The sequence below is a fragment of the Alosa pseudoharengus genome, unplaced genomic scaffold, assembly GCF_046254945.1.
Source record: "Alosa pseudoharengus isolate Yale_2024_CS ecotype anadromous, Long Island Sound unplaced genomic scaffold, YU_APseudo_1.1 YU_APseudo_1.1_scf_3, whole genome shotgun sequence".
Classification (NCBI taxonomy): Eukaryota; Metazoa; Chordata; class Actinopteri; order Clupeiformes; family Clupeidae; genus Alosa; species Alosa pseudoharengus.
Window position 1 is genome coordinate 11,429,656 of NW_027468718.1, and position 13,098 is coordinate 11,442,753.

The 13,098-nt window shown below is 42.0% G+C and overlaps 1 protein-coding gene across 1 annotated transcript; it reads left to right on the forward strand.

Moving 5' to 3' along the window:
* The first annotated feature begins 574 nt into the window (after positions 1–574).
* On the forward strand, positions 575–12,272 carry LOC143100196 (zinc-binding protein A33-like). The gene is given in 6 exon segments (XM_076263166.1): positions 575–1,214; positions 1,336–1,431; positions 9,433–9,733; positions 9,936–10,008; positions 10,094–10,215; positions 10,564–12,272. Coding segments are annotated over 6 exon segments (1,536 nt in total). The 5' UTR covers positions 575–818; the 3' UTR covers positions 11,112–12,272.
* The last annotated feature ends 826 nt before the right edge of the window (positions 12,273–13,098 follow it).

Genomic DNA, 13,098 nt, shown 5'->3' on the forward strand with positions numbered 1-13,098 from the left:
GGGATCCGGCTCGAAGGACCAAGTAATGTCATGGAATTTACCTCAACATATTAGACACAAGAACCACAACACGTAGTATTGGTTTGCTCACAAACTCTTGGCGCCACGAGGAGAGAGTGCTAGTGAAAAGTTTGAAACCCCTCACCATCAGTCTCTGATCCTGCAGCCCAAAAAGTTATCTTTTATTGTACAGATGCACACAAAAAACAGGATGCCAGACACTCCTTCTGGCACTCTCCTTCAGCTTGATTTCCTCAAAACCCACGCACAGACGCACACGAAGAAGGGAGGCCTTTTCCTGTGTGTCCCAACTCGAATTCTGTGTCCTTGAAACTCAGTATAATATTTTTGCTTACAGAGGTGATTTATATATCTGTTTACACAGGTGTTTTATACAATGATAATAATAATTCCTTTACAACTAACAAATACACAAACAAAAAAACTGGTTAGTGGCAGCAGAGATAGAATAACTCGTCAGGCAACTAAGGCTAACCAATCATAATCCTTCTTTCCCATATTCCCTCCCTCTGACTCACTGGCACAGGAGCAGGAAGTGAAGTTGTGCAACAAGTTGATTCTCTGTCATTCACTAGACGCTCTCCTGTGGGATACCTTTACTAGAACCCTCTCTTCACTCCTGGACAACTATTTTAGTTCAAACCAAAGGTGAGTCTGAAAGTCGTTTGGATGAAAGTGTGTTCAAAACAGAGAAGAATCTGAGTTTGTGACACGTCTGCTCTGACTGCTGAAAGTGAAAGTGAAGCTGGTGAACCAGACTGAGGACAACAAACAGGAGACTTTACTGCAGAGACAAAATGGCTTCTAAACTGGAGGAGGATCTCACCTGCCATGTGTGCTGTGACATCTACAAGGATCCTGTCATTTTAACATGTGCACACAGCATCTGTAAAGCCTGTCTGCAGCAGTTCTGGGAGAGTAAAGGATCCAGAGAATGTCCCTACTGCAGGAGAAAGTGCTCAAAAACGATTTACCCTCCTAACATGGCGTTAAGGAACCTGTGTGAGACCTTCTTACAGGAGAGAGGTCAGAGAGCTTCAGCAGGGTCTGAGGTGCTCTGCAGTCTGCACAGTGAGAAACTCAAGCTCTTCTGTCTGGATGATAAACAGCCTGTGTGTCTGGTGTGTCGAGACTCCAAAAAACACACTGGCCATAAGTTCCACCCTATTGATGAAGCAGCGCTTGACCGCAAGGTACGTTTTTTTTCCCTTTTCATTATGTCATTATATCACCTGATCCACTTGGAGAGGAATACAAACTGTAACAGGAGGACTAGATGCTGCAGTCTGCAGTGAAGTCTGTTATTTATTCCAGGAGGAGCTCAAGGTCAAACTGCAGCCCTTACAGAAGAAACTGAAGACCTTTGAGGAGGCTAAAGTGACCTGTGATCAAACAGCAACACACATAAAGGTGAGTCCAGACACTATAATAATAGTGTATTTTATAGTGTAGTAATAGTGTATCAGTTATGCTAAGGTTTTTTTCCCCTTGAGTCTGAAATAGTTTCTTGAGTCTAAAAGGTTCTTGGTCTAGATACCAAAAGCAAGAAGCACCACAGCACTGTATTCACCCTGAAGAGCCCAGTTCAGACCCATTTATATGCCTGTTCCTTTACAAACACAATCACATGGCTTCACTTTGGCATGTTCTATCACTTCCTTCTAAAACTGATAGTTCCGGTCCTTGATTGTGATTGGCTGAATTGCATTCGACGCCATTGTAAAATCCAGCATAAACATAAACCTTGACCGCATTTCGTTCTATATTACTGCGCTACCATAACTTGATAGTAGCTGCGTCTCGACGTTGCTTGCCAACCATTCAGATAGAGGAAATATATTTCTTGGCGGAAGAATGATTATCTAGGAATAACTTGTTATATTTCTAGTTGCTGTGCCTTTACTTTATGAAACTTTGCCAGGTATTTATAGTAACAGTTTTAGAAAAGCAATAAGCCACTCGTGTCCGTAGGTTACACTGATTCTACTGATTCTCTGCTAGCGCATCGTGCCTAACAACGCCCCAGAGCTGTTGTAGAATCAGTGTAACCTACGGACTCTCGGGGCTTATTGCTTAATTTTATCATTAGAGCCTTGGTCCAAATAGGTAAAAGTGTGATGGTTGTATTCACAAGATGACTTAGGTCTCACTTTCCAGACCTAGGCAGCCCATTAACAAACAACTGTGTGTTGGGAACTATTTGAGTTTTCATTGGTAGCCATTCCATATACCCAAACACATAACAACACTGGCAAAGTGAAATGTCCATCATTTGTCCTGATTTTGCAACATCCTGAAATTCCATTCCAATGGCCATTGGACAGATAAATACACCAGTCATCCCCACTAACAGCAGCCATGTACTTTAGTGCTCCAGGTAGGGCTGGGACAACGCGTCAACGTAATCAATGACATTGACGCAAAAAATACGTTGACGCAAAATATGTACGTCAATTCGTCAAGCATAATGCGTGCCGCCAAATATTTTTCATTTTGCACCTTTAGTGATTCCCATACATTGACTAATCTGTGGTGGGGTGCCACGAAATCAAAACCGGCCGCCATACATTGATGTTCTATGTTGTACTATTGAAATTAAAGATAAGATAAAATCCTTTCATTGAGCTGCGCTTTTTACGCACGCAGCCTTTCTTTGCCCCGACCGCTCTCTCTCGTAATGAGCCCGCTGCCCCTCCTCTGCATGTGCATAACAAAATATTCACGATTGTTGAAGGATTGTTGTTGCCACATAAAAGCATTGCATAGAACACGGTGGGCTAAATTGCTATTAAATCCGCTTAGCATCGTGACCATGCTGCACAAATTTGTTCAAAACTGCTGCATTAAAGTCAATTCTGTTAAGGTCTTATCACAACATAGTAAGGCCTACATTGAGGAGACTAAACTAAGTTAAGTTATGCAATCAAGCAGTATCTCAAAGCTAACGTTAGAATACTGTTTGGATGTTGAGTTTAGCATGTTTACTTACAGCTGCTTGTCAGTTTCGTTACTCATGCAGGGCTCATTTTATTGACTCTGACACTGAATGTTTGCAAAATCCCGATGTAAATGGATAAGTGTTTTCCACTCAAAAGTGCTTGTCCCAAGGAGAAGTACGAACGGTTATTTGAACTAACTATGTTATGAATTGCATCCACACATCAGCAACCTTTTAACTTTGTTAGTGTTACAATTGCGAGGGTTCCGTCATGAACGTATATATACCTATACAATACGGAACTTTATTGAATGCTACAGTGGGCATTACTTTCAAATGGCCACTTCAGTCGCGCATTACGCGGCGTTAAACTTTAGTACCACTTTCTGCCACTCTACATCGCTCTGTCAGTAGCCTGCCTGCCGCCCCTTCTGAAAAAACATAATTGTTGCCGAGAGGAATCCTAGCCTAAGAATTCAATAACAAAATAAATCATGCATAATTAAACATTACCTCAATTTAGGCTACTTGGGGATGGCTTAAGGCTTGGCTACACAGTGGTAACGAAAATCGAAATCTGCTTTTGATAGCCTACTGGTGCCGCTCCACAAAATGAACAAATATCTTAATTTGCTGTCTACGTTATTGTCAGTTTTGGGGGTAACGCAACTACGCAAATCAAAACAGTGTCTTGTGCAAGAACTGTTCATGCAGACTACAACTGGCGCGGTGTAGCCTACACAACTTTGTTCAAAATGTATGCATTCAAGTTAACTTTGCAAAGTTAGTGTTATAGCCTACTTATCACAACGTTGTCAATCGCAAACGCTAATTCATTCTAACGTCTCTATACAGAACTACCTGCTTCATTTGCAGAGGACGAAGAGAAAGCACCTTTTTGATAATTGAGCCAGTAGAGAAATAACTGTTCAGAATTAATCTGTAGCCTTGGGTAGGCTTCTGCAGAAAACAATGTTGTTGGCGATTTAATACCATCTAGCGACATTTTTAACAGGCTACGCAATAGAGGCTTAAATTAATTTGCCCTACTTCTTGACTGCAATGTAGTCAATTGACTGCTTGACATGTCATTTTTATTTTTCTGTACAATAAACAAATACATCTGCTTTATGCCGCAAAATTACATTCATATTTGGCTGACTTCTGCAGACGCGCAAAAAAACACTGCCACTTCCCTCCCCATATTCCACTGATCACACATCAGACATCAGGGGTGCGTCTCCCAAAAGCTACATACGCTTAACCCAGATTCGAACTCTTGGACAGAGGACTGATAACTGCTGCGCAATGACGGCTGTCATCAGCCGGCCTTAACGCACTGCGCCACAGAATTGACAGCGCATTTAAATGACACGTGTTAAACGTTAATTCAAAGCAGTGGTTAATTTACAAGGTCAGTCTATATCAGGGGTGGGCAAACTGCGGCCCCGCCAAGCACTTTCATCCGGCCCGCCAAGCATTTCATTTAGTTATCAGGCTGCTCGCTATTTTTTTCCTGCGATAGAGACGACGTTGGTTAGCTTTACTGCAAACTGCTTTTCACTCTCCTTAGATAACGTTTACAATGTCAATGTCAAAACATCATGTTAAATAGAGATAACATCATGTTAAACTAAGTTAACTCTTAGTTATCTCCTTTGCAGCAGATCTAACGTGAACATTATGCAATCCATTTAATTGGGAACGCGTCTGCACTCACGAGAGGGAGAGAGAGCCGCAGGTTCCAGCTGGCTTGTGATTGTTGATAATTGATATCGCCTTCTTATAAGAAAGTTTTAAAAGGAAATCATGAAGGCAACAGTAGTTCCCACTACTGACCATTTAAAAACTGTGAGAGGGCCCAGCCGTAGGTACAGCACTAGCCATAGCGGAGCAGGCAGAAGATCATTGAGAAATAAACGTGAATTAAAGCGACTGTCTTAAAGCGACAGTGCACAATTTATAAATTTGTTAAACAGCATAAAATTAGCAGTATTTTTAAGCAATTCATATTTTAAAACAAATCTAATTTAAAACAAGGGGGGGGGGTTGGGGTTGTTGTGCGGCCCGCCGGCCAATTTTCAAAACCCAATGTGGCCCTTGAGCCAAAAAGTTTGCCCACCCCTGGTCTATATGAACCAATGAATTAACTTGAGGACCCTGAGAAAAACAGATTTCACGGATTAAACTAAGGTAGTCCATCATTAAGTCTCTGTTATGTACAGGTGTGCCCGTTCCCGTGCTACTAAACGTCATTAACCACCTTAGTCCAGACTACTGAAGTTTGGAAACTATCATGGTCCAAACTTACAAAGTACTATGTAAGTACGACCGTTTTGGGAAACAGTCGTAACTTACATGTTGGTTAGTTGAACGATGCATCGTACCACGTTAGTAAAAAGCTAACCTCCGTAGTTGTATGGGAAACGCACCCCAGATCAGCTTGTAGGCCATTAGCAATCTGTTTATTTTATTTTATGAAGTCTATACAGTAGATCACCTGCCACATTCTCACTTGCAATAGACAGATGCAATAGCCATTGGTCAAGTATTGAGTATAAAGCAATTAAGATAGTTGTTATGGCCAGTAGGCCAGAGGTACTGGTTGGACCCCGAAGTAGGACACAAGCAAAAATGGTAACGGGTTAAACTGTGATTTAAAGGGACACCAGGCAAGCCTGATGCTTTTTCTCTACGAAACTCCCCCTCGCTCGGTCTGAAGCTCTTTTCCTTTTCTTTGCGTCTTCCGTCAAGGGTTTTCACTGCTTCTTCGCCGGCTCTGCCATTATACACACGTTTGCAACAATCTCTAGCGTTTCGTTAGCCTGCCTCTGTGCTGTAAACTGATCCTGCTTCGGTCGGCGGGTAGGATACACCGAACTTGCAAGTGGGATATTCTTCCTACAGGCAGTAGGGGCGGGCGAGAGAGCCTTCATTCGCCCCGTAATGAGTCATTTAACCATATATCGACTTACGAAGATGATTAATTAACACGAAAGCATTGCCTGGTGTCCCTTTAATGTTCAGTGGAAAACAAGAACCGCTTCAAGCAAACAGCAGGCAATGGCAGAGCACAATTGAAAGTCAATGAGGGAGCACAACACACAAGGTCCAGGGCAAACAATCAAAAAACAGTAATCCAAAATCGTGGTCAGAGATCAGTCCAAAGTTCAGTAACAAAGTTCAGTCAAAAAAGGTAAAAACGTAATTCCACAGGGAAAGCGTAGCAGAGCAGCAGTAACATCCAGATGACATAGCAAGATAACTTGGCACTGAAGGATTCCAAGAGCCCAGCCTAAATACTGTGCCTGATTAAGTAATCAGACACAGGTGTGCTGAGCAGCAGAGCAGGGAGACAGGAGATACAGTAGGTCAGCAGCAAAACATGGCATGGAGTTGACCACCTGGGAATGGAGCACCTTAAAAGTGGCGCCAGCCAGGTAGGTACAGGAAAACCCGGCTCAGGATCTGGAAGGTTCTGGACGATTCGTGACAATAGTAGCCTATACAAAAAGTACTTCATACTATCATAAAAATTCGTTAAAACAAATAGCAATTTGCAACTTGACAAAACACTGGATTAAATTTCGTAGGCACAGGAGAAAACTTGTACATCCATTGGCCCGTGGGGAGATCACATGCCAGTTGCCTCTCCCTTCAGTGCTATGACTCTGTTGATGACTTTGTCCAGGCCTCAGGCCCCTCCTCCTCCTGGACAATAGGCCAGAGATGGAGAGGTGGAAAGGTGAGTTGTTGGGGGCAGGGCTGGATTAACAATTCATAGAAACACACACACACACACACACACACACACACACACACACACACACCATGACACAGAGCATTTCCAATTCAAAAGGGAAAGCACTGCTCATTGCAAAATGCAGAATGCAGGACCTTTAAAGGTAAACAGGCCTATAACTTGACTAAAACCGGCCTATAACTTGACTAAAACCGTGCAAAACTGGAGGTACACCTGTTATTATCTGAGCAGTCTCATGTATGTCCTCATTTTGCGAATGCGAGGACGATATGAGCCTGTTGCATTTCGTTAGATGTCAGAGTCACGCATAATGTTTGAAAACCACTGGCTCGTAATCACAATAATTTAACACACGACAGTTGGATACTTCATCATGTTCCCATGGCTACATTTTGGTGAGTAGTATAGAGATCGTTAAAAACAATAAAGTAGGGCTCTCCGTTTGGGACATCGAAAACGTATATTTTTAATAGGGTAAACTACCGTCGGAGATGCTGACTTGCAAAGGCCTCGGGATAACACGTTATATCCACTATCATCAGTCAATGCCTTTATAATCAACTACTATTTGTTCCAACAGCATAACAAAGCCATTATAAAAGTGAAAAAAAAATATTCCATAAGAAGTAAAATAAAATACTGTTACTGTAGTAACTGTACCATATTATCCCAAGCTTCAAAGAGCTCCCCATGTCTGTGACAGGCAGATGTGACACCGCTAAATTCTCAGCTTGTTTATACCCCACACTGAACGCGTAAGACCGCTAGGCCCATCACTGTGGGGTGCGGTAGCCTCTCTGGGATTTAAGTCAAGCAATATAACCATATAAATGCGCGGCCTGCTCACTCATTGTTTCAAAAGGAGCAATTTCGGCTTTGTCTGAACTGGCCATTGTAGGCTACGTAAAAATAAACAAGTATCCCCCATCCAATGATATCGGCAAATATTTGTTTTCCAAAGTAAGAATTTCACTTCACCATGCACCTTCGACAATGAATAGCTCATTACACTTATGTTACTGTTAAACGTAACTGGTATCATTACAAACATTATTCTGTGTCCTAAAAACTGGTATATTTTATGGCATTGTGTCATGTAAGGTCGTTGCAAAATCTAGAGAAATGTGTGAGGTGGTCAGCGGGGGACAATTGAGACACACATTGGATTGTGTTATTACTTGAACATTCCATTTGTAGGCTTCACTTAGCCCCGGTGAGTGGGGGTCGCTATAGGGTGTGAAATGCATAATGCGTGTGAAATAGCACCATTGAGTACCTATAACGAAACATCCTACAGCTTAAATTATGTAAACTTCCCACAACTTCAATATTTGACAACATATCATGAATGGTACTTCAAGTATGTGTTATTTGAGATAGATTGCTGCTGGGCTATATGTCTTGGTTCATGTCTGTTGACAACTCATTGCCGTCAAGTGCGTATCTCGCGGTTGCATCCATTACAAACAAACATGCAATGTGAACGTCTGGGATTGGGGAGAGCACTAAATGCTCTACTGAATAAGCACGAAGTCAAACCTTTAAATGAAAAACACTCTTTAATAATCAAAACAATAAACCGCTAATGAAGTAAACTTGTGACCATCAAAAATCGTTTATCGCCTGTAACTCCGTGATAACAGGACGTAACAGGAAGGCATTTGGCTGAGCAACGGAGGTTAATATGCTCTATATTTTGTCCAAATGATGTCTGTCTATCATCGTTGCACTCGGAGAAAACCGGCATGTTTCATTCGTCCTGCGTTTCTTATACGGCTGCAAACGGGATTCACTCGCAGTTAACCAAATATTTCTTTATTAGGGCAGGGCAGGCATATTTCTGGCTATTAAATTATTTCTAAACCAGTCTGCTAAAGTCTGTAGTGAAGTCTGTGTAGGGTTTTCCAGGCTCCATTTCTTTTTACAAGACACCCTGCTCACAAGAGACATCTGCCGGTTGTTTGGGTTGTTGCAGCGTCGTTGCAGCGTCACTGGAAAAATACAAATTAAAGTCGCGTGATGCTGCGTGATCCCGCGTGCGGACCGCGAGGGAAGCTGACCAATTTGAAGTAATGCCCACTGTACCTCTGACTAAGAATGCATTACTTTGCACTTGTATAGTCTTTTATTTTGGAATTTTAAGAGCAATAAACATATATTGCAATGTTAAGGAATTCATGTTTTTTTCATTCAGATATGTAAATCAACATGTATAAATTGCTATTAGTCAATTAATGGGGAGATAATCGAGAATCGAATCGAAAAAATTAATCGTTAGATTAATTGATACATCGAAAAAATAATCGCTACTGTAGATTAAACGTTTAAAAAATAATTGTTTATCCCAGCCCTAGCTCCAGGATGGAACTCTACAACATTAACGCTGAACCAAAGTTGTCAAACAGCACCAAAACATGCATACTGTATATCTCCCTTATACTGGTGCTGATGATGGTCTGATGTGTTTAGGGGCCAGCTCCTTTAAAAATAAATTCTCCTCAGTGATGCTCTACATTTAACCTTTGTCACATTGCACTTTGACCTGCTTAAAAGCACTTCCTGTATTCCAGTCAGATGGAGATGGAGTTGTTGTGCTTGTTCTCTACGGCTGCTGCTGTCCTACTGTTGCTTGGGTTGCATTCTGCACAACAGAGAGTCACTTTGCTTTCAAGCGTCTGCTAAATAATTGACATGAATTGGTTTTATCCAGACTCAGCTCCAGCACACAGAGAAGCAGATCAAGGAGGAGTTTAAGAAGCTTCACCAGTTTCTACGAGATGAAGAGGCAGCCAGGATAGCTGCACTGAGGGAGGAAGAGGAGCAGAAGAGTCAGATGATGAAGAGGGAGATTGAGAAGATGAGCAAAGAGATCTCATCTCTTTCAGACACAATCAGAGCCATAGAGGAGAAGATGGGACCTGATGATGTGACTTTTCTACAGGTAAGAAGCATCCACTGTCAAGAGGTGTGATAGTGTTCTGCCATGTTTGTATCAGTGATCTTCATGAGTTGTTGCTGGTGTTGTGTGTGTCTGTGATAGATACCATGTGGGGAAATGTTCAGTCTGTAATGAAACAGGGATGGACATATCATGCGAAGGAAACAGACAAGCTGTGTGTGAGTGTGTGTGTGTGTGTGTGCATGTGTGTGTGTGCATGTGTGTATTAAGGGAAGGGGTGTGCTTTCCTGGAAAATTATTGGTTTCCAAAAAAGACATAAATTGCATAAATGTTTACCATATTCTCTTATTTGTTACTTTCCAGAACTACAAGAGCACAGTGGAAAGGTGAGTGATTTGCCTCCATACTCTCTCTTCTCTGTGGTTCTGAACCCGAACCCACAGCAGCACTGACTCCTGAATGTTATTCCAGAGCCCAGTGCACACTGCAGGATCCAGAGAGGGTTTCAGGAGCTCTGATCAATGTGGCAAAGCACCTGGGCAACCTGAAGTTCAGAGTCTGGGAGAAGATGCAGGAGGAGACTGTTCAGTACAGTGAGTGAAACACAAACACACAAGCACACACACAAAATACCCTGTACCACACAAGCACAGACATTTTGTACACCAAACATGTGTGCACACACAGACACACACATACACTTACACAGTTACACTCACAATCATACTCATACACACACACACACACATACACACACACACACACTCTCTTACACATACAAGTACTCACACCACACACACACACACTCTCTCACACACACACACACACACTCAGACACACTATTATTTAGTTGTTGTTGGTTTGTGTGTGTATGTGTGTGTGTGTGTGTGTGTGTGTGTGTGTTCTCTTTTCACTCAGACCATTCTCGTTCCTCTCTGCAGCTCCTGTGACTCTGGATCCCAACACTGCAAACCCACAACTCATCCTGTCTGAGGATCTGACCAGTGTGAGACGTGGTGATGAAGAGCAGCATCTTCCTGATAACCCAGAGAGAGTTGATCACTATGCCAGTGTCCTGGGATCTGAGGGCTTTAACTCAGGGACTCACTGCTGGGATGTGGAGGTTGGAGAGAACACATGGTGGGATGTGGGTGTGAAGGCAGAGTCGGCCCAGAGGAAGGGACTATATGTTGGTGATGTGAGTGGAGAGTGTTGTGTGTGTTATAATGATGGTAAATATAGAGCATATGCTACACCACAGCCCTCCACTCTCCTCAAGGTGAAGCAGAAAATCCAGAGGATCAGAGTGCAGCTGGACTGGGACAGAGGAGAGCTGTCATTCTCTGACCCTGATAATAACACACACCTACACACTCTCACACACACTTTCACTAAGAGAATGTTTCCATACCTGGGTAATGGCTGTAAACTCTCTCCTCTGAGTATTGTAACAGTGAAGGCCTCTGTGTCAGTAGAGCAGCCCAGTTAGAGCAGAAACTGTCTCTGTCTGAACAAGAGCCCACATGCAGAGATGGATGGAGACATGTGGGGTTCAGTCATGAGTCACTCACACAGTAACTGCAGTCAATCTGATATCTGACCTGTGAGGCATCGTCTTCTGGCTACTTTAATTTAGTTAAGAAATGTCTGATATGTTGAATATCCTCTAAAATAGTTGCTGGTGTTTTGCCATTTATTACTCTATGCCAGTGTTTCTATGTTGCAGAATTGTTGCATGCAGGCATTTTGATAATGGTTTTGCTGTGTTGTCCATTTACGTGTTTCTACACTGCTACCACAAGCACATTAAAATATCACCACTGCAGTGAATCTGTTCTGTTCTGTGAGGCATCATCTTCTGGATACTTCTGGATCTCTGGATTGAATTTCTGATATTCTGTGTTTAGAATCCTCTGAAATTATTGCTGATTTTATATCATTTATTACACAATGATGGTTTGTTATCCAGGTCTGTGTTTCTACACTGCTGCCACAAACACATCAAAATATCAGTTCAATAAATGCTGTCGACATTTCTGCTGGATCTCCTTTTTAGAACTTATTTCATTTCGAGGGTCATTTGGTGGCCATTGTTGGAAGACAATGAATACTGTATACACATTGCAACAGTGATATTTGGCTATGTACATTAAAATAATTAATTTAGTTTTCTTTTTTGATTATTTGCAAATTGGGTATGTATGTATCACCTGTTCTGTGCACATCTGTATATAATGTCATATGAGTTACATTTAGTGATGTTACTTCCCTAGAGGGAATGAAATATGAATACTGCCATCTAGTGGTGGTTATTGTGCAACTACACTCTCCTCTCACCTGTGAAGTTTCCAGTAGCAGAGCAGCAACACAGCACAGGTGCAGCTGGTTCTGCTGCTGTCTGATCTGAGGTCAGAAATGCTGGAGATTAAACAGCACTATAGAGACTGAGATCACTGCAGTAAACACAAACTCCTGCACTACTGAACTCTGATCATCATGCACATGGAATAAAGAATCATATTAATCTGATGCATTGGCAGTGTTAGTGTCTCTGTCTCTGTCCTTCATAACCAGATGGAAGGTCTAATCTACACCAGGGAGCTTTGGGCTTTGCTGAGTTTGAACACGATGACAAGGATGAATAAACAGAGTCAGAACTGTGATTTCCACTGACAGATAAAACAGCTCTAATGATACTACAACCCACATCATTACAACTGCATTAATGAATCCCTTATGGAAATATCAACAGGACTCAATAATGATGTTCATATTCATACCTTTTTATACCCAACCTGCTGAACAGGTAGCTAATAAAAAGTAAAAAGAGAAATGTAACTGAATAGGTACAGAGAACACACACAGACACTCACACACACACACACACACAGGAGCTGTGTGGTGATTCACTGCAGTGCATATTCACACACATCACCAGGAGCTGTGTGTGACTAGGCCGCTCAGGACAGATTTCTGTTGAAGATGGGGTGACCTTAATGCAAATACACACATTCAAAATATTGAACATGACAGTTGAGAGAAACAGCTGTTCTTACCTGGAGTCAATGGTTATTACCTGGGGTCAGTAATTCTGGAATCAGTCATTCTTATCTGGGGTCAGTGGTTATTACCTGGGGTCAGTGGGTGTTTCAGGATTCCATCATCAGACGACTCTGTTGCTGTTCAGGACAGATTTGTGTAGAATCAAGGCTGATTCCAGATCATCATAATTACTCTATTCTGTAAATTCACACCTGGTCCCTCGTCGCTGTCGTGGACTTTTACACCTCAAACATTATAAATAGAAAGTACACCCATAATCAACCAAGAAGTTACCCATAATCCCTAATTGCTGCAGTGTAAAAAATAGAACTTGGCTTTTGTTTTGCCAAATACATTCACACATTCTGGTATTTTGAATCTAAATCTGAAAAAAAGGAAATGCTGTGAGACCGACCAATCAGCTTCCTGCTCCT